General features: G+C 33.4%; 2 protein-coding genes across 6 annotated transcripts in view; one reads left to right on the plus strand and one right to left on the minus strand.

The window, feature by feature from the left end:
* LOC107904866 (SH3 domain-containing protein 1) overlaps positions 1–5,524 on the plus strand; it is a 6,454-nt gene extending 930 nt beyond the window's left edge. Inside the window, exons 3-11 of one of the 2 annotated variants that reach the window (XR_005914138.1) lie at position 1; positions 80–228; positions 1,415–1,516; positions 1,973–2,173; positions 2,939–3,001; positions 3,158–3,304; positions 4,266–4,340; positions 4,449–4,673; positions 5,074–5,524. The exon at position 1 is cut by the window's left edge and continues 69 nt beyond it. Coding sequence is in view for 1 of the 2 variants with exons in the window: in XM_016831374.2 (XP_016686863.1) it covers position 1; positions 80–228; positions 1,415–1,516; positions 1,973–2,173; positions 2,939–3,001; positions 3,158–3,304; positions 4,266–4,340; positions 4,449–4,580 (870 nt within the window). In the remaining variant the exon portion in view is untranslated. Of the gene's footprint in view, positions 2–79; positions 229–1,414; positions 1,517–1,972; positions 2,174–2,938; positions 3,002–3,157; positions 3,305–4,265; positions 4,341–4,448 lie in introns of both variants that reach the window. The other variant, XM_016831374.2, reaches the window with a different exon arrangement.
* Positions 5,525–6,145: 621 nt separating this feature from the next.
* LOC107904867 (peroxisomal nicotinamide adenine dinucleotide carrier) lies at positions 6,146–12,596 on the minus strand. Of its 4 annotated transcripts, none has more exons than XM_016831375.2 (12): positions 12,302–12,596; positions 12,140–12,229; positions 11,988–12,062; positions 11,780–11,910; positions 11,424–11,478; positions 10,928–11,080; positions 10,600–10,668; positions 10,412–10,519; positions 7,573–7,641; positions 7,407–7,461; positions 6,588–6,799; positions 6,146–6,450 (listed from the first exon to the last, which is right to left on the minus strand). In XM_016831375.2, exons 1-11 carry the CDS (start codon positions 12,386–12,388, stop codon positions 6,612–6,614), a joined length of 1,080 nt encoding a protein of 359 aa, XP_016686864.1. In that variant the 5' UTR covers positions 12,389–12,596; the 3' UTR covers positions 6,146–6,450; positions 6,588–6,611. The 4 variants fall into 4 exon arrangements, with proteins under 4 accessions (XP_016686864.1, XP_016686867.1, XP_016686866.1 ...); XM_016831378.2 differs by having other exon boundaries at positions 6,146–6,467; positions 12,302–12,560; XM_016831377.2 differs by having other exon boundaries at positions 6,584–6,799; positions 12,302–12,560.
* Positions 12,597–21,592: the final 8,996 nt, after the last annotated feature.

Genomic DNA, 21,592 nt, shown 5'->3' on the forward strand with positions numbered 1-21,592 from the left:
TGTAAGCATGGTTGGTTCATTTACTGGGTGTTGATCCCTGTACAAAGCTGATTCACGGTTTTCACCTCAACTGTTTTAGCTAGGAAGTTGGCTGATGATTGTTGCAAGTATGGAGTTGAAGATCAAAATACTGGTTCCTCTCTTGCAAAAGCCGCCCTTCACTTTGGCAATTCACATAAATCAATAGAAGATGAAAGGGAGACCTTGCTTGGGATCCTTGGTGAGCGGGTAATTTCTTAACTTTATTACCATATACTAATTGTTCTTAGGAGCTTCTTGTGGAGAGGAAATTATAGGTATTGTTAAAGATAATTGAAATCTACTTAAAATATTATTATGATGAAATAATTATAAGAGATGTAGAAAACTAACTTGGAACATTTATTTTTTGGGTTATATAGTTTCGGACAGACAGCAATATGGTTTGTGAAAAAGAAATGAGATATTTAGAGACTAGAACGCAAGCATGCAAGTATGCCTTCTGATTGTTTCTTGTTAGGCATTGTCTTCACTCTTCAATAGTTTATGCAGTTGATGATCCCCTTTGGCATTGTCTTCAGTTAAAGAACTAAATATTCTTTCACTAATTTGTGTATGGTTTGCTCTCATGAACTAGTTTTTTGTGAAGCTGTTTTGTGCTAAAAATAAGAATAAAACTTTTCAGAGTTCATTTGTGAGGAATTTTATATTAGTAATTATTATAGTTCAGTAGCTTCAAGAATAAATTAGACTTTATACATAGTTGGTCGGCAGAAGCAATCACTGATGTGAATCCTCTGGCATTAATAAGAAACGAAACTTGTGGATTGAGAGCAGAAGAAAATAAAAATATGAGTTCAATGAATTTGAGTTTTCAATTCTATTATACAAGCTACCTTGGAAGCAGTGGCCTTCTAAAGGATGTGGTGCAGATTACAAGATGGAGTGTTTGATGCCTATTGCTGATTCTAGGTATTTATAGACTAGAAGTGACAAAATTTATTGATTTATTGTTTCCTGAGCATGATTTCTAGTATGTATATATATTTATACATAATGTACATAACTGCCTTACCAATTGTATGCAGCCTTTTGTATCAAAATGTGTGGTCGAATAAGGACTTAATTATCTATAGCTTTTCCAAATTTAGTTATAATTAGTTATCTTGTGATAGTTGTTGCTAGCAAACTTGGACTGGTTTCCAAAAAATTGGATATTTTGATTTGACCATATTCGAATAGATTATTTGCCCTTCTGTTCTGTTCTCTTTGTTTTAAACATGCCAAGGGTGCACTTCATGCCAAGTATTGCTAGGAAACAGTGTTGAAAATTTAAGATAACATTTATATATCCTAGCTTTGATATTCCCTCCATTTTTACATTTTCTTTTTCTTTTTCATGCTTCTAATTGTGTTACAGGTTTCATATATGTAGGTTTCTGAGCCACTACGGGCATTAATTACAGGAGCTCCTCTAGAAGATGCTCGGCACTTGACCCACCGATATGACAGATTCCGGCAAGAGGTTGAAGCTCAGGTATTTCATTGTTTTAAATTTTGGAGTTGACCAATTTCAACTGTCAGAATCTAGCTGTGCGAACTTTGGTTGGTTAGACCATTGAACAGAAAAGGTATCAGAAATTTGGATGTACTGTGCTGACTGCAGTCTACTGTAATCTCTTGAAATTATTGTCATTGCATGGCTCAGCCAATTCATTAAAGGTTTGTCTAGTTAACACAAAAATTAATCTATGTGTTCACTGACAGGATAGGCAGGGTAATTTTTTTCCTAACACATTAACAAGCAAAATTATGCTTATACTTCCTCCTTATTCCAAAAGAAATATGGAATGAGTTAAATGCTTTTTCGGCTCAAGTGTCTAACCTTTAAACAATTTTATTCATATCTTTTTATAGCTTTCTTCTTAATTCTTTTTTATATGTTTATTTATTCTCAGCCTTTTTTCCTTCCCCCCCCCCCCATCACAAACAGGCAGCAGATGTTTTGAGGCGTAGATCAAAAACCAGGGAAGCTGATATATCTGCAGAAAGCTACATGAAGCTTAAACAAGCAGAAGCAAGATTGGCTGACCTTAAATCCTCAATGATGGTTCTAGGAAGAGAAGCAACTGCTGCCATGTTGTCAGCTGAGGATCAGCAGCAAAAGATTACTTTCCAGCTGCTTCTTGCAATGGTATTGCTAATTTTAATTTAACCATTTTTTTGCAATGCCTGTAATGAGCCTGTTTCTTTGGTTCAGAAAACAAAACTGTATTTCTGGTTCTCAGCAGCACTATGTTTACAGCTACATAAGATTGACCTTCAACTGAAAGAAGTTTTGCAACTGTTATTTATGCAAAAAGAATGATCCCTTTTTTGAGGGTTCCATTTGAATGTACATTGGTAGTCATAAATTTAGTTTAGCAAATTGTTTAGCTGCTTTGTTTGACTTGTCCAGAACAAAAAAGTCCTTGTCAGAGGAAGATGAAACTTTAGTGGATCAAGGTGAAAAAATATTAACACGCTATAGCTTTTCACTTATCCATTTAAAAAAAAAAAATAACTCTAGTAGTTTCCGAGTGTCCAAATGTGTTGCGTCTGTTTTTAAAAAAAAATTTGACATGCTCTCATTTGACCGACTTGTATGTCGTGTCAAATTCATGTCTATATTTGATACAGGGACACTTCCCTGCATGGTGTGTCCTTCATAGAATGAGAATCTCTCTTCCTCCCTCTCTCTCTCCATGTGTGCGTGAACACACATATATATGAAAGTAGCAAGGATTTTTCCTTCCAAGGCTGTATCACAAGGGTATTGTCTGTCTGATGTTTCATACTTATCTGTGAGACAACTGATGTAGTCAACTTAGTCTTGACTCCTCAGTGAGTTCATATTTAATGCTCATCACCCCTAGATGTAATGCTCAGGTCCTTGGCCCTCACCAGAATCATTTTGCAGGTTGATGCCGAAAAATCTTATCATCAACATGTTCTTGCTAGTTTAGAGAAGCTACATGCTGAGGTTTGTACTTAATCCCCCTTGGCTGTGTTATTGTTCTCATGACATCTATAGGCATCGGCATCAAGTACATGAATTTTATGGGGGCCAAATTGCTGTTACTTTTCAATCATTTTTTGCATATCCAAAAGGTTGTGATCAAAGTTTGCTGCTGGATAGATGATTCTAGAGGGGCAGATGAACGAGTCATTGAACTCAGTGACGTTGCAGAGAGAGGTGAATGTCGCCTCTGCACATGATAACTTTAGTTCAAATAAATCTGAAGCTCAGGGAAGCAATCAAAGCGATGTATTTTTCATAGCAAAGGTTTAACTTTTGAACTCCTGTTCCCTTTTTTTAGCCCCTCTGTAGATAAATTAAAGTCGGGAACGTATTCTCTGAATAAAGTAAATGTAGAAATGTCAGTTTACTCCTCTTATATCCTATGTATCTGTTAGTGATCATATCAAGCAGGCCCATCTTATGTTAGGTAGAAGTTTTTAGAGATTTTTGAAACAAGGGTACTTTGACAGTAGCTAAAATTTACTGAAAATGGCCTGGAGTGCTGGTCTTGCGTAATGAAGGAAAAACATGAATTTAACACTGAAGTTACCTATGGTTTCTGCAAAATTTGATTCAGTCTTCTTATGCTTTCTCAAATTTAGAATTACAGGAATTTTTCCACTAGGGTAAACAGCCAGTTAGAATAGCTGATTGACAACCATGAAAACGTGTACATTTTAGGATACTTGAACCTCTCTTCTTGTTTTGCCAAAAACAAAAAAGATCCTCTTCCTAGATTGGAGCTTCAGTTAGCCACTTAGAGTGATTATTTTTCACATTTTCACCGTTCTGTGTTCCTTTCTACAGCCTTCTTTGAGTCTCTTATTTGTCTTTCTCTTGTGTCTGTTAGAAAAAAGAACATTTTTTATTTATTGCCGGAAAACTCATTGGAGGCTGATTGAAACCCTTCCTTGATGTTCGTACTGCATTTGATATGATCAACCTTGAGACCTGTGACGTAATTTAGCAAATGGACGTAATCATTTGTGGCATCATATACCATTATTTTTCATTTTAAAAGTAAAACTTTATTGAAGAAATCCCCAGATATTAAATCGATTAGTGGGATGCCAATTTTTAATCAGTTTTTATATTGTTGTGCGTCAAGTTTATGTTGTTGGTATATATATATATATACATATTTTTGGTTGTTTGTGAAACTGGCTTGGTTTCAAGCGCTTTTAGTTTACAGTTGCGGATATGATTGAGATGTTTGTTTTAACAGGTTGTACACCCATTTGATGCTGAAGCAGATGGGGAATTAAGCTTAGCAGTTGGTGATTATGTTGTGGTTCGCCAGGTAGGGGATGTTTCTAACTGCAGTGCTGGCTAGCCTGGTTAAATGTTTAACGTTAATATTTTAGGTGATGATAATCATATGTGGTTGTAATGTAATACGAAAATTAAGGTGGGTCCTAGTGGATGGTCGGAGGGAGAGTGCAAGGGCAAGGCTGGATGGTTTCCCTCTGCTTATGTAGAAAGACAAGAGAAAGCACCAGCAAGCAAGTTAATTGAGCCGAACTCCGCAGCCTCAGCCTGATCTACTATCAAAAGGTAACCGCTCTGAGGGAGTTGAACAGCATAGTGGTAAACAAAAAAGTTGAACACGCCCCTCCTTTGGCTTCGTAATAATGTAAGTATTACAGAGTACATTTATTAATACTATACATGTACAATTGTGTTTGTATTTGTATGGTGAATCATGAAAGCTAGTATGATTCTGTTTTGCGAAGAAGATTCAAGAACCATTTCTTTTTCTTCTTCTAAAATAAATAAGTCTCACACTTTGTCTTGTCTCGTCATTTCTCAATATTCAGTTTGAGTTCCTGTTTAAATAGGCAATATAATTACTCCTGTTTGTTTAAATTAAATACATAGTAATACTTTGGTGGAGCAGATTGGAGGATCTTTCTCCGAATTATTTTTCTGTCAGCTGTCCTAGTTAGTTAATTTAAGAGCATTCATAAGTAGGCCATGGCTTGATGAAAATGGCATTGACTCTCTAACTCTTAACTCATATTCACTAACCCCAGCTCAAAACAAATACAAAATCTGAACCCAGAGGTTCCATGATGACATTGTGCCCTCAAATCCTGGCTCATTCCCATTTCGCACCAAGTCAAAAAGTTTATGAAGATTGAAAAGACCCATAGAACATAGTTTGCCAGAAATGTGTTCACTGAAGAAGCTCTGCTGTATGCTGTGTTTTAAATTGGTTCAGAAACCATTTACTCAATAAATCTCTACTGCTGATAAACTAAATTGGGTGCACTAAAAATGCCGAAGTTATTTCAAGAGTTACCAGATTTCTCTGTATTTTCATTTCAAGAAAATTGCTAATGGCAGATTGGCAGGCACAGATGCAGTATGGTAGAGGATTTTGAGAAGCAGAAACCTACAGTTTTTGTTGGAACATTTTGAAAACATTATTTTATAAGTAAAAGAATATGTTCCATAAATGAAATGTTATGTCTTCAATAAGAATTATCAAGAGTTGCATCTTTTGATTATTTAGTATTTTCCAATGTCCTAATCACTTCATTTAAAGGTTTTTTTTTTATCGAATATATTTATAATAATTTTAAAAGAATAAGAAGTCAAAATGCGACAAATTTAATGGGACAGAAGTGTAAGGTTTTATGCATGTATATCTCTTTCGATGGTTGTATATTTATAATTGTTTTATAAGAAGGATTTGAGAAAAATTAGATGCTGAAAACATAAAGGTTGAAGGCCACAGATGAAAGTTTTACTCTTAAGACATTATGGAAGGATACAAGAAGAATATGTTAACATGGTGGTTGTCCAAGTATGCGTATTGTTGTTTGATTTAATGGTTATGTTTTTAGTTGAATAGTAATTATATGTATAAATTATTAATTTCAGAGCAAAGATATCTCTTCATTCTGATTGGAATGTGCTGAGCGTTGTAAACTTAATATGGAAAGGTAGTTTTTTTACAACTCAACAAATGAATGCGACATTTTTGCTTCACTTTCTAAAAAACTCAAATGCTTGTGCACATAATTTTCTAATCAACAGGCTCTGCCTGCACAACTCTGCCCTTATCAATTGTGTATGAATCAGATTAACAAAGAGCAACGATTAAAATAGGAAGTAGGCACCAATATGCAGTTGCAATAAGCAAAGCCATTAAACCAGCTGTACATAAAAGGCACAAGGTAATTCGGGAAGGGAAGAGCTTTGTAATGTTTTCTAATTGCTGCCAAATATCTCACTCCTATATATTCATCTAAACTTTCACAACCTCAAAGCCTATGTCCTGCTACTCTACACACACACCTTATAACCAATTTTGTTATCATGCTTAAATTGATCATTTCATCTCTTAATGTTAAGCTTAAATTGCTTGAAATTTTCACCATCTCTAGAGCTTTGAACTTCATTACCTGTAACATAACATTATCTGAAAATAATTCAGAATTCGTTACTAATGGATCTGGTTAAGACACAATGTTTTAAGAACTGGGCACATGCAATGCAAAGCCCCAGAAAGGAAAAAAGGAAATGAGTGAGAGATACCTGCCTTTACAGAATAAATTTTTCACATTCAGTTCAATGGGACTTTTGCTTTCCCGATCCTATGAACAAGGAATATGTAAGCTTTCACAATCTCCTCCTTGAACATGAAAAGTACAGAAGCAGCAAAAACACTCTGTACTATCTTTGTGCTCATCCCCTTGTAAAAGCCAGGCAATCCCTCATACTTCATCATTTTAATTATTGCATCTACTGTACCTGTGCAGCGAAATTTTCCAGTTAGCATTCTTGCCCAACACCAAATGAAACATGGATATCAATGTCACATAGCAGATAAGCTTAAGGCAAAGTCTTCATACTTTAGACAAGGTTACAATGGATGTAGATGTCAATTGATATTTTACCTTACTTCTGCATGCAGATGAATAAGATTGAACAAGACAAGGGAAAGGAATATTGGTAACTAAACTAGAATCAAATCATAATGCAGCTTTGTATAAGGTAGAACATGAATATAGAATGGAACTAAACTAGAGCATGTAAGAGATGTAGAAAATTCATAATGCAGGCATAATTGAATACAAAATTCCTGTAACTTATAAATGCAGCTTCCTGAAAGCATCTTATGGGCATCAGGTAGTTACTGGCTACCCATCAGAAACAAGGTTTGGAGAAATGGCACAAAATCTGACACTCAAAAGATGAAAAATAGTAAAATGTAAACTATAACCATTATAAGTTCACCTCAGCCAGTACAATATCTTACTACAGATAAACTCTGGTATCAGGAAGGTGATAAGAATTTGTCCAAACTCCAAAAAGTTTTAAATATCATGATAGGGCCGAATTCCTTTGGTAAACAAACCTGAATATCTTAGTGATATATTCCCACCAATCTCCTGTTTTGCTTGAAGCCGAGACTGTTCAAGTGTTTAAGAGAACAAATAAAGTAAGAATATGCTTCAAAAGTGTTGGTGCAAGACAAAGGACATAACAAGGAATTGTAACACTTGCATTTCTGCAAAGTTTACCTTGACGACCAGCAGTGGGTATGTTGTAACAGTTGCCCCAAGTTTTGCCAAGGCTCCTAATAAAAACACCTGCTCATAGAAACAGCAAGGCAGAAAAAAGTAAAATTTAGACAAGTCTACCATTCAGATATTTTTGTTGAAATATGTAAAACCCATATATTTTTGAGGTAGATAAATCTTATTTAGGTAAATAAATCTTAGAATAAATTATTTGAGATATTCTAGGAATATTTTATTTTATCTTTTAGTAGTTATTAAAATAAGGGAATTATTTTCTTATGTTTTAGTAGTTTATTAGAATAACTTTTCTCTATTTAAATTCAGTTGTTTAGTTAATAAAAGACAGAATAGTTTTATTAAATGCTCTCTTGAAAACTTTCATGGCATCTGAGCTAGGTTTTCTCTAGTAGCATCATGGTTAAAACAGCCTTCATTGGAGATAAGAGATCCAGCAATCAAAAAGAAGAAGAAAGTTTTACCGTTGAAACAACTAATGAAAATTATGAGGGCCAAAATTCTCTAGAAGGGTCTCCAGTCACTAAGGAATAACTAGAGCATTTACACAAGCTTTTTCAATCACCACAATTTCGGATGAATTCTTATCTTCCTAACTCATCCAATAATCCTTCTTCCTCCTTTGCCCAATCAGGTACTAATTTTTCTGTTTTTTTCAGTCCCAAGTCTTGTAAAACAAACACGTGAATCCTTGATTCCGGAGCTAGTGATCACATGACTAGTAGTCATTTTCTTTTTTCAACTTACACACCTTGTGCAGGAAACAAAAAAATCAAAGTAGCAGATGGGTCGTTCTCAGCAATAGCCGGGAAAGGCACTATTAAAATGTCGCCTTCCTTGGTTTTACATGATGTTTTACATGTGTCAAATCTAGCTTGTAATCTCATATCAGTCAGTAAATTGTCCCAGTTCTCGAATTGTCATGTTATATTTGGCTCCTCTATGTGTAAATTTCAAGACATAGTCTCGAGGAGGATGATTGGCAATGCTAAAGAATCTAGTGGAATTTACTTTCTTGACGACGACCATCTAAGTCAACCCACAACTACTTTATGTTTAAATTCTACTTCTAGTTTTGATAAGGTTATGATTTGGCATTATAGGCTTGGACATTCTAATTTTTACTATTTAATATATTTGTTACCTGATCTATTTAAAAATAAAAGTCCTTTATATCACTGTGAATTTTGTGAATTGGCTAAACATCCTCGGTCATTCTTCCCATCCTCCTCTAGGTTTTGAAGAAAAATTTGGAACTCAAGTATGTAAGCTCAGGAAATCTTTATATGGTCTAAAGCAGTCTCCTCAAGCTTGGTTTGAACGGTTCACTCAAGTTGTTAAAAAATAAGGTTACTCACAAGGGCAAGCTGATCACACATTGTTCTATCGACACTCACAAAGAGGTAGAATAGCAGTTATTATAGTTTATGTCGATATCATTCTTACAGGAGATGATGTGGATGAAATAAGGTATCTCAAGGAGCATCTAGCATTGGAGTTTGAGATCAAAAACTTGGGTCCTTTGAAATACTTTCTTGGAATGGAAGTTGCTAGATCAAAGAAGGGTCTTGTGGTCTCTTAGAAAAAATATGTGATTGATCTTTTAAAAGAGGCTGAGATGAATTGGTGTGTCACCCAGCTGACACACCAATTGATCCAAATGTAAAATTCGGAAATAAAGAAGGTCGATTAGTTGATAAAGGGCAATACCAAAGATTAGTTAGTAAGTTAATTTACTTATCACATACAAGACCAGACATAGCTTTTGTAGTGAGCTTAGTGAGTCAATTTATACACTCCCCAATGGAGGAACATGAAGAAGCAGTGTTTCAGATTCTGAGATACTTGAAGAGTTCACTTGGAAAGGGCTTATTCTTCAAGAAATCTGAACAAAGGGGAATTGAAGCTTATACAGATGCAGACTGGGCAAGCTCAATAACAGATAGAAGATCTACATTAGGATGCTGTACATTGTTTAGGGAAATCTTGTGACTTGGTGAAGCAAAAAATAAAATCTTGTAGCAAGAAGTAGTGTAGTGGCTGAGTTTAGATCAATGACTCAAGGAATTTGTGAAATGATGTGGTTAAAAAGAATTATGGAAGAGCTGAGGAGACCAATAACTTCACCAATGAAGTTGTACTATGATAGCAAAGCTGCCATTAGTATTGCTCACAACCCAGTCCAGCATGACAGAACTAAATATGTTGAGATTGATAGACACTTTATCAAGGAGAAGATTGAAGAAGGCGAAGTGTGCATGTTGTTTGTTCTTTCAAAACAACTGATTGCTGACATACTCACCAAATGGCTCTTTAAGACAAGCTTTGATTTTCTTGTAACCAAGTTGGGCATGAATATTTTATTTTATCTTTTAGTAGTTTATTAGAATAAGGGAATTAATTTCCCAATTAGGTTATGACTTTTTCTCTATTTAAATTCAGTTGTTTAGTTAATAAAAGACAGAATAGTTTTATTAAATGCTCTCTTGAAAACTTTCAATTTTATGGAATAGACCAGCTCCATAGTGGGGAGGTTGAAAAGTAATTGATGATATTTAATTTTTCAACAATAGGTATCAAATTGAACATTTGACAGTAGTTAGTGTACCAAATATGTGATTAACCTTTTCTGAATCTATCTTTTGTTCCAAAAGTAGAAAATTTGATAGGCAAGAAAGTAGTCTACCAATCAGATGAACCATGCATAACAAACAAGGTTTTTAAGTATTTTGACATCAATGCTGAAAAAGGAGAAAGGAAATTGAAATAAAAATGCAACTCCAAGATGATCATTCGGTAATGCATCTCAAAGATTATGTTGTACCTCCAAAGCTGATACATTTTTTAATCCATGCTTATTAGCAGAACGTTTTTCCTTCAGACGCTTTAATGAGGTCTCATATATCATGAACTGGATTGAGGGATTACAGACCTGGCATAAACAAAATCTTCGTTATTCAGATTCAACGAGATAGTTTATCCAAGGTTTACATAGATTAAATAGAGACTAACCATAATGAGTGTAGGTATGATGCCTTTCCAGAATCCTCTAATTCCTGCTTCGGTATAAACTTCACGGGCCTAGCAATGAATGAATATAACGGTTGTCATTTACATCAAAATCTGATAAAATTATGCATAGTTTTGAAGATCAGAAAATGTATGACTAGCAGTTTTTAAGAAGCTTTCCACTAAAACTAAGGCTAACTAAAAATCTATTTAAACCAATAAAAAGAAAAGCAACCAGAGAACATGATGAAACTAATTATGTCAATGGCAACCTTTCCTCAAACTCTGAACCCACAAGGCATTAAAAAGAAAAGGCAAGAGAGATACGAACCGCATGAATGGTTCCATAAGGATGAGGCTTTGTTGACTCAAGCTCATCCAATTTTTCTTGCAGTGTTGAACCTATTAAGCCGTTTTCAGAAGCCTCCTTTAATAGAGCTTCCTTTTTGGACTCCATAATTTTTCTTTCTGCTTGAGTATGAGTCTGAAGTAAAGACAGAGAACGCCCTGTTTATTATCTTCAGGGGATCACAAGCACTATATAGACCAAACAGTTGTTTAGTGAGCATTCCATTCCATGATTTTGAATTTTTTTTTCTTTCAAAGCCACTTTGTATTTGTAGAAAGTAACGTGGAAAATTAAACTCGAATATAGTTAGTACTGATGAGATAGAGCATCATTCATAAACATCAATATTGGAATATTCACAAAAACTGAAATTCCACACATCACTAGTTGTACAACGGAAAAAAAGGCACAAAGAAAGGCAACAACAACAACAACATTAATAATAATAGAGGTATAGTAAAGGGAAGAAATACAAGACCTGCATACGGGTCACAAGAACCCATATTGGGTTTGTCAGCAATACATTCAAGGACCTGCAGGGTCATTGGGAGAGATCATTTAGTCAATTATTATTGTTCGAAGTGGATGGAACTCATCTTCTTTATCCATAATTATGACATGAGAAGACCACATTACTTTTCCTAACTTTCCCTAGCCCTGGTCCGACTAATTTTAAAGCAAGCTGGGGATGTATATTAAAATTGAATAAAACTATTATTAATCCTTATACCATGTCTTAGCACTCAACTGGAAGGACAAAAGGACGGGAAATTAGTATTGTATATTAGATAAGATTGGAATGGAATGGCATATAATAAAAGGGATGAGAGTTACCCGGCAAGAGCTGCTACAACAAGCCAAGAAAAGATGCCAAGGGTGCCATCCCCACGTCCCTTGTGCTTACGGACAACAGCAATAGTCTCAGCCTTATTTTTGAATAGCTGATAAAAGTAGTAGTAAATGCCCTGCCAACATCACAAGTAGAGCATGAAGAGGTGAAAAGCAGTGGAGGGGGCAAGCCAAAGTCAAAGCCAAACACTACCTGCGAAGCAGCCGTTCCAAATAAAGAAGGCTTAAGACCAGAGTAAAGTCCTCCCCAGCCTTCGGTTTGTAGCACCTACATGAAGAAATGAGAATCTCAAGTGGAGGCAAGGAAACAGAAGCAGTTTGAAAGAGGAAAAACAAGGTACGTACATGGAGGATCTGAAGAAGCGTACCAGCAGCCGCAGTGGGGGGTTTGGGTTTGGACTTGGCGATTCTTTCCGTTTGTTGACGCGTATTCACCTTCGTTATGGAAGCCATTTACATGAAAAATTGAAAGACAAAAAGAAAGAGAGAGAGAGAGAGAGTACCCACCGTCTGAAGTGGATAAGTGAGTATCTGAGCAATGATTCCAGCGCCAGCTCCTGCCACTCCGTTAGCTATAGCATTGGAGTTGGACATAATTGGTTATTCTCCTGCTTTCACTGCCTTCTCAATCTTCTTCAGTTACTAACTTATCCTCTACTTCCTTCACTCTTTCCTTCCCAGCCTTACTTTCTCTTTTTCCTTACAGTTTACTTGCTTCTGACTTCATTTTCATTAGCCCACTTGGGCTATTGGTATTTACAGCAATGCTACGTCCTGCTTTCTAAATTCTAATTAATTATTTAGATAATTGGTTCAAACATATTGTTGTTATCCCTTTCCCTCATTTTTAATATGCAGATTTCAAGCATTTAATTTTTAATTAATTTTTAATTAATATATTTTAATTATTGTTAAATATCATTGATAATTTTTTTAGCTTTTAAATAATATATAAATTTAGAATAATAATAAAAAGTAAACTATAATATTAATTTAAAAAAATAAAAATATTGGATAAAGCAACATGCAACAATTTTAATAATAATTCATGATAAATATGAAAAATATTCACAATTAAAAAATAAACAGTTTTAAGAGTGTTTGTTTCACATAATATAAATAACTTAAAGAATTCAAAAAAAAATATTATAATATCATATTACCTCATCAGCAATTAAAATATTAGATCGTCGTGTCATTGTTGTTTGAATATGATTTGATATTGCTTATTCGATGAACCATTATTTTAATGCTCAATTCTCTTTTATATAATTCTAATTTATTAATACTAACAATCTCTATTTTACTGGTAAAATTTTTAGATGTTACTTGATTGAATGTGACTAATTATTGGATGTTACTTATAAAACTAATTTAAATTTGAATCGATATATAACTCTAATATTAATCCCTAATATCAAATCGAAATTCAATTTAATCCTGAAGTTAAATTAAAAATTCAAATAAACTCACAATAAGGCAACTTTTTTATTATAATATATTTCTTTTTCTAAATAATAAATTTAAAATTTATTATGATTATGATTATGAGAACTTTTATTTTAATATAATTACTATGATAATTTTTTTTACTTTTTTAAATTGATTTATAATTATTTTTAAATGTCAAAAATATGATAGAAAATAAATGGTATTCTTATTGATTCAAAAGTTTTTTTAAACTCATGATTTTATATATTATAGATATATTAAAAAAAAGGGAAAAAAACCAATGAAATTAGCATTTGATACATTGTTGGTGAAATATTTAAACTTTATGTTAAGGAGACTTTAGCAATGCTAACAAAGGGTTAATGTTTCATATACTATGTGGGGATTCTCGATGCATATTTTATTTTGGTTTATGTTTTGGTGTGTGAGAATAAAATGAACTTATGAAAAATTAAATAAAGGCTTCAAGGTATGTAATTATGCTATTATCTTTAAGGTTCTATTCGTCCCAATCTATATTTTAGTGTGCAAGAGAGTTACTGGTAAATAAACCTCAATGATACACTAAAGCCCAATGGCTGTTTGCATGTTGCAATAACGAAAATAGTTCACTAAACATTGAGCAGAGCATAGTAAGAATATCAAATTCTATAAAAGAACTTATGCAATAATTCTTTATAGATTATTTTTTAATATAAAATATGGTGGGAAAATAGAACAAACTTTTGCTTCTCAATTTTTGATGTGCCATACAAATGGAAGCTCACTCCTATTTATGGGAGTTCTCATGTTTCTTTATAGAGATATAACTATTCAATATATGTCTAATGTCTATTTGGATAGTCACATCTATTAAGAATGAACACAATTATTCATTACATATTACTTGAATAATCATAACTTTTTGTCAATAATCAAGTAACATAACTTTCAATAATAATAAACATAACTCATTAGAATGAATAGTGATAACTCTTAATCAATTTACCTAGTGACATAACTTCTGATTACTTATAACTTTTTATTTGCAATTGTTAGAACACTATATATATTTTGAAAATGTTACAACCATCTCCCCCCGTTTCCAAAATATTCTAGATTTTAATAATCTTGAAAATCAATTATATATATGAAAGTGTCTTATGATTGAACCTTGACTTAGTGAAAACATATTAAAGTTAATCAAAATTGCATGGTAGGCTAAGCTTTGAATCAACTATCCTTTTTTTATTAACTGAATACATCTTACACAATAATTGTAACACCCCAAATTTTGGGCTAGCAGTTTTGAGTTTTGTGGTTAGGGTCAGTAAGTAGGTTGTGCTATAGTGTTTAGTTGCGCGTTTAAGTGACAGAATGGGACTGTTGGTTTGGTGGTTGGTAGTGTTTTAGTGTGCCTTTGGGTCCTAGGTTTGAGTCTTTAGGAATGTTTTGAGGGATTATTTTTGTTTTGTTTTAAAGGTTTAGATAATTATTTTCTTTACTTAGTGTTTATTATTATTATTATTATTATTATTATTATTATTATTATTATTATTATTTTCTTTCTTTGACGTTCTCCTCTTCCCCTTTCTTTTGTTTTCTTTTTGTTCTTTCTTCTTTTCTTTTTGGAAACGGTGGTGTTGTGGTTTTTGACGAGCTTCGATTTCTTGGTCATCCAGTCGGGTTCCAGACGTCTTTGATCGCGAATCAGGTGTGAGATTCGAACCTTATCCAATTTATTTACGAGTTGTTGTTTCGGCAATTCTTGTGTGTGCTCTAAACCGTTGATTTTGGGTATTTAGTTGTTAAGAAAGTATGGGGAATACTGTGTATTCCAATATATTTTTGTTATTGCAAAGGTTGGGGACTGATTTGATGGCTAAAACATCGATTTCGGCCTGTTCCGATGTGGTTTCGTGACCACATGGGTGGCCACACGGGCGTGTACCTGTTCGCACAGCCGTGTGGAATTAGGAATTAGGGTTTTCAGGTTGGATTAGGTGCCACACAGTCGTGTGGCTGATTTGGAGAAATTAGTCGATTTTTACATGGCCGTGTCCCCTGGGCACACGGGCGTGTGTGTTTGGGAATTAGGGATTTAGTGATTTGATACCACACGGTCGTGTGCCTAATTTGGGGATTTAGGGATCCCACACGGGCATGTGTTTTGTACACATGGCCGTGTCTAGTGGGCACACGGCCGTGTGAGACCCTCACATGGTCGTGTCTACCCTGTACTCTATTTTAGTATAGATGGACAGAAAGTTATACGGCCTGTTCACACTAGGGGTGTGCAAAATTCGGGTAAAACCGAAAAAATTCGGTTAACCGAATTTTTTCGGTCGGGGGTCGATTAATTATTTTTTGATTTTTCGGTTAACGGTTAATTCGGTTCGAAACCGGTCGGTTAACCGAATTTTTTCGGTTAACCGAAAAAATTATTAAATAAAATTATAATATATAAATAGGCCCACTATTCATCTAAACCCAATCTAAACCCAAGTATTTAACCCAACCCAATCATAAAATTAAATTACAAATAATTTAATAAATAAAAATAAAATTTTAAAACTAAGACTAAAACTAAAGTCTAAAAGTCTAAAAATAATTTAATTATGTAGTGATTCAATTTGGTTAATTCGGTTAATTCGGGTAATTCGGGTAATTCGGGTAATTCGGTTAATTCGGGTAATTCGGGTAATTCGGTTAATTCGATTAATTTGGTTAATTTTTAACCAAAAATAAAAAAAAACATATAATTTTCAGTTAATTCGGTTAACCGACCGAATTAACCGAAAAAATTTTGGTTCGGTTAATTTTTTTGAAATAAAATTCGGTCTGAAAGGTCGGTTAATTCGGTTAATGTTATTTCGGGTCGGTTAACCAAATGAACACCCCTAGTTCACACGACCATGTCCCTGGCTTACACGACTGTATGCCTCAGTCACATGGCCGTGTGCCTCCTTCCACACAGACATATTAACCCCCACTAGGCCTAGGCATTTCCACACGGCCAAAGCACACGGTCGTATGGCCCAAAATCACCAATTTTAGTTCTGTGTATGTTTTTATCTGAAAATGTGTCTGTGTGTTTCGACCTTTGGCTGGGCTTTAGTGAAGGTAGCTAAGACTCTGATCTGGGCTTCGGTTTATGTGTTATTTGTGACTATTGTGTGAGATGTCTGATTCTGAACTCGATTAGCTGGGTGTGTGTGTGCATGTCTGTTTCTGTCTGACTGTCTGTCGATGTGTTCATTGTTTCTGTGAGGTTGTACGCATACATGCACTTGCATAAAGTAATTTTTGGGTTGGTTGTGAAGAGAAGAAAGACTGATTCAGATTTGATCTGGCAGTCTAACTGCAACTTATCGGTACAGCGGTTTACCACACTGTACCGCATGTACGTCGGCTTTGCTACATACTATTATCTGATCTGGCAGTTTAAACTACAACATGTCTGTACAGCGGTTTACTGCAATGCGCTGTACTATAGATACTCCAGCTTTGCTGCGTATTATTATCCGAGTGGATTAGTCCACATACATGGTGTGTAGGGTTGGATGGGCCTTTCAAGTTCCTACATGGTGTGTTTTGTTGGATGAGCTTATACAGCTCTTTTGGGGTGTGATTGGGGGATGGAGAGGTGTGTTGGTTGGATGGGTGAGTTTTTATTACTTGGCTGCACTAATGCACATCTGTTTAAGTGACAGGGTGTGAGATTATTTGACTGTATTATGTTTGACTGAATAACACTTATGATTGAGTGTCTGTGTATGACATGGTGTGCTTGAATTGTTATATTCTATTGGGACGTTGGTTCCGAGTTTACTTTCTGATTCTGTGTATATTTGTAAATATGTTTCATTATCAAATTAGTTTCTGTAATTATGTTATTAGTCACGTGCCGAAATTACACTGAGCTCATGTAGCTCACCCCCTTAGCGTTTCCCCTTTTAGGTACATTTTCGTGTTTTGATGCTGGGCTTGGTATACGGAGGTCTCAGACAGTCATGATTAAAAATAGGCTTTAATAGTGTTATTATAATTTCTGATATTATAATTAAACAGTTTGTGTTATAAGTGCTATTTGAAAATTGTGGTACGGAATTTTGTGTTTTACGCTCGTAAGTGTTGTTGGACTGTATCTTCTTTTGAAATATCAAGATTTTATAACTGAGAGGTTTTTTTTTACATTTTAAATACTGTTATTTTTTTTGGTTTGTTAAACTAAAATTTACCTTTAATCACTTCGGTGATCAATGTGACCTCTGGGAATTGGCCTAAACTTCTAGGCTGGGCTTTGGGGTGTTACAATAATTTCAACACCAATCAATGCATAGTATACAGGGACACTATTATGGTCATGTGTCTATGACCTCTTTTCATGAGTATTATTAGAGCCAAGCCCTTGAGCTCCTAGAAGTGGCCACATTTCCACTCATATTGGTAGATCTCATCGAGAGTGATCCCGTAATTATAACACTTTAACATATTTATGTTATGGGTCTATTAAGAGTGTAATACTCATCTTTCCTCTTTTCATTATTGGTACCTAACACTTTTCACCTTGGGATGATATATTATATAACATTTAATAGTGTTAGTAGTCACATGTTGATGATGTACTTTGTCTCATTGAACTCAAGACTTGACATTATACCAAGCGTTAAGTAGAGTTTCCAACATGGGTGACTCAAATATTATAGGTTTGTACCTCATCCTTAAATTTGCAAATTTCCAACGTAGTTAAGTTAATTATCTATACCACATGGTGAAACTATATATTTATTTGAGTCTTGAAAGTTCACATGACCAATACCACTACCATGTTCAATTATCCATTCTTTTGCAAAAGAATGTATCAAAGATATCATTTGCACAATTATCAATTCATTGTCTCATAATATTCAAAGTGATCACTTATCTTTTATAATTATGGTTCCACGTTTACTCATTTTATATATTTCTTAGAATCTAAGAAATTAAATTTCACAATTAACAAATATATGAAACCATACATGATGTCTTTTCTACCAAGTAAATTGTTGTAAAGAGGCCTTAAATCTTTTGGTGAAATAAGACAACATATTTACTATTTTTCATAGTTTCTTTTCATAAACAATATATAACCTTAAAAATTTATCATGTATGTATGCTCAAATAACGTTTTTTTTAAACACAAAGGTGTTCCATATATTATTTTAGAATAGAGTCATATTAGAAAACCATCGACTGTCTAACCATTTGACTATAACATCACACATTTATACACTCTTTATCAATGAGCATGGTAGTGGTATAATCAATACCATATGCATCACCTAAATGAGTCAAATAACTTCATATTGTTATTTCCTTACGAGATCTTTGATTCATGACTTCTAAAATGAATTTCACATTTTCACTATATTTCAAAATTATAAAACCATGAGATTATAGATCAAATTCAGGTCATATATATATAAACACACACCATGTGCACCATCAACATGCTCAATATGATCTTTATTTTCAAATATATGATCATCACGTTCACATTTTCACTAGAAGATTTATACAAGAATAGTAATTTTGTGATATTAGCTTATGCTTTCCACTATTCTACCTTGACTTGAGAATTTAACCATGCAAATTGCATATAACTTATTTCATTTTTAGTCAAAATCATTTTTAGTCCGACCTTTATAGCATAGACTAAAAAATATGTAATCATATATAAAACTCATTTAGTTTATGAGTATTTTTTTTCAAAACCAACCAAAACTTTTCATATTATATGACCATCTACAAACTTTCATTTAAGCAATGAATACACTTAAAATATTATCTCATCAATAACATCCAAATGCTAATTACTAATATCATGATTTGAATAAACAAATAATATCATATTTCAAGTTAAATATATATCATGAAAAACAAAGAATACTTTTGTATTAAAAAGTTTCACTCACAAATTGGATAGAATGAATTAAATTTTAATTTTCCAAATTTATTGTCTATTTATAATGTACCAATAGGTTCCTAAATGACTTTAAAATGACATCACTTCTCAAGTTGCACCTTTTGATTTTAAGAAATAATTTCAACTCAACCTTTTGAAAGTAACTGTTGGATTAATAACACAACATTTTGGTCTGTGAAAGGTCATTAAAATTATAACAACTCGATTTCCAGTGGTATTAGAAATTACAGTTTTGGGACACCGTTTCCGTAAACCGAGTTCGTAAATGTTAAATAAAGATATTTATGGAGTTATTATATAGATGAATTAAAATTTGGATAGTCGATTTAGCCAAAATTGTGATTAATTAGGGCTTAGGGACTAAATTGTAAAGTCTAATCGCTATAGATTTTTAATTAGAAAATGGCTTGAGGACTTAAATTGCAATTAACCAAAGGCCCAAAATAGTAATTAAACCCTTTAAAATTTAGATATAATGGATGGAAATAAGCATATCCACTAATTTTTGATTAAATTTAAGTTAATTAAATTAAGATTATGTTAATTAAACCAATTTGATTAAGCTTAACTAGATTATATATAGTCTATGATAGTGAAAAAACGTCATCTTCTCATTTTTGTCATCTTATTGTCGTCTAAAGGAAGAAGAAAAACCTATGAAATTTCTTTGATATTCGGCCATCAATTGGTAACAGCAATTAAGTCTTTTTCTTGTAATTTTTATAGATTTGAGGTCATAGGAGCTTGATTTAGTTAACTCATGTATCAAATTGTAAAACTGTTAAAGTTTTAGAAAGTTTTCGTTACTGATTTCTTGAAGAATTATGTGTGGAATTGATAGAAATTAAACTTAATTTAAGAAAATGACTAAATTGTACAACTTAATTGTTAGTTTAGTACATTAGGGACCAAATTGAATAAAATGTAAAATTTACATAAAATTTCTATAGGAGTAAGAAATATGAGGTCCCTAATGAGTAGTTGTGAAATCGGATTTCAATTCGAAGCTTTATATTGAAAGTTATGTTTATCCCGGGTTTAAGGACAAAATTGAATAAATTGTAAAATATGTTTGATATTTTGATTGATTCTAATTTTAACGGAATTTGATAATATTAAATTTTTTATAATTTTATTTAGCTAACATTGACATGAAACTGTTGAGAAGGAAAGGTAAATCGAAAGTCGTTGACGAATAGCTCAAAAATTGGATTCGTATTTCTATGATTTGAGAATCACTGATTTTCTTCATGTTCATGTCATTTTGCATAATATGACCTTGAGGTGATTTTTAATTGGTTATTTGAGCTGAATTGCCATGATAGTGATTGAATACAGAGACAGGGACTAAATTGAATAAAATGAAAAGTTACATGACTTACTTGATATGTAATTATTGGTATGAAATTGGGTTCAAACATGTTATAAAATGTTATGAAGTTATGAAATGATGATGAATGGAGTATATTGGAATGTAAATTTGAACTATATATAATGAATCGGAAATTAGCTACCCTATTAGTTGTTCGGACCGAGTCGGATATAGTTGGCATGCCATAGGGTTAGATTATTGATTGAAAACCATCATTTCTAACCAATCCAGGGTGGTAGATTATACTTTTAGGGTCATCGTTGTTGGGCAACTCGAGGTGGCAGGATAAACAGATTGTGAAAACCATTGTTGTCGGGCAACCTAGGGTGACGGATCTATGTATCCGTTTCGAGTCTGTGTTTGGTTAATATGGTTATAAACATGTGAATCGGCTAATGGTATTTGAAAATAAAATGAATTTGCAAAGTGGTATGTGATAAAATGCAAAATAAGTTAAAACCGAGTCCTAATGACTGAATGCCTATGAAAGAGCCATTAGGCTCGGATATGGTTGAAATACTGATATGGGATTGAACATATATGCTTAATGGTTGTTGTTGATAAATGACTAAGTATAAGCACCTATGGATGTTAGTAAAAATTGATTACATTACATAAGTGAATGATATATGGCAAGTTAGTATGCTTATATAGTGATTTTGCATGTTAATATGCTTGTATGCATGCTCATAATGTATAGTAAATAGTTGGCATGGAATTATATTCTACGATTACCTATGTATCGGACTTGAATAGAACAAATGCATATTGATTTTGAAATTGTTTTATATTGACTTAAATGATGAAAATACCACTGAGTGTTTTTGCTCAGCATACGGTTTGTTTTCTCCTTGTGCAGGTATAGTCGATTCCTGAGATCGTAAGTCGTTGATCCAGCATCCCGGAAGTAATCCTCAACTCAACAAAGTTTGTACTATATTGTTTTGAGTTAAGTATGGCATGTACCGAAGTCAAGTTGGTTTCAGATAAGTTTAATGATTTTGTTGTATTGAAGCTTGAATAAATA

The sequence above is a fragment of the Gossypium hirsutum genome, chromosome D05 (assembly GCF_007990345.1).
Source record: "Gossypium hirsutum isolate 1008001.06 chromosome D05, Gossypium_hirsutum_v2.1, whole genome shotgun sequence".
Taxonomy (NCBI): Eukaryota; Viridiplantae; Streptophyta; class Magnoliopsida; order Malvales; family Malvaceae; genus Gossypium; species Gossypium hirsutum.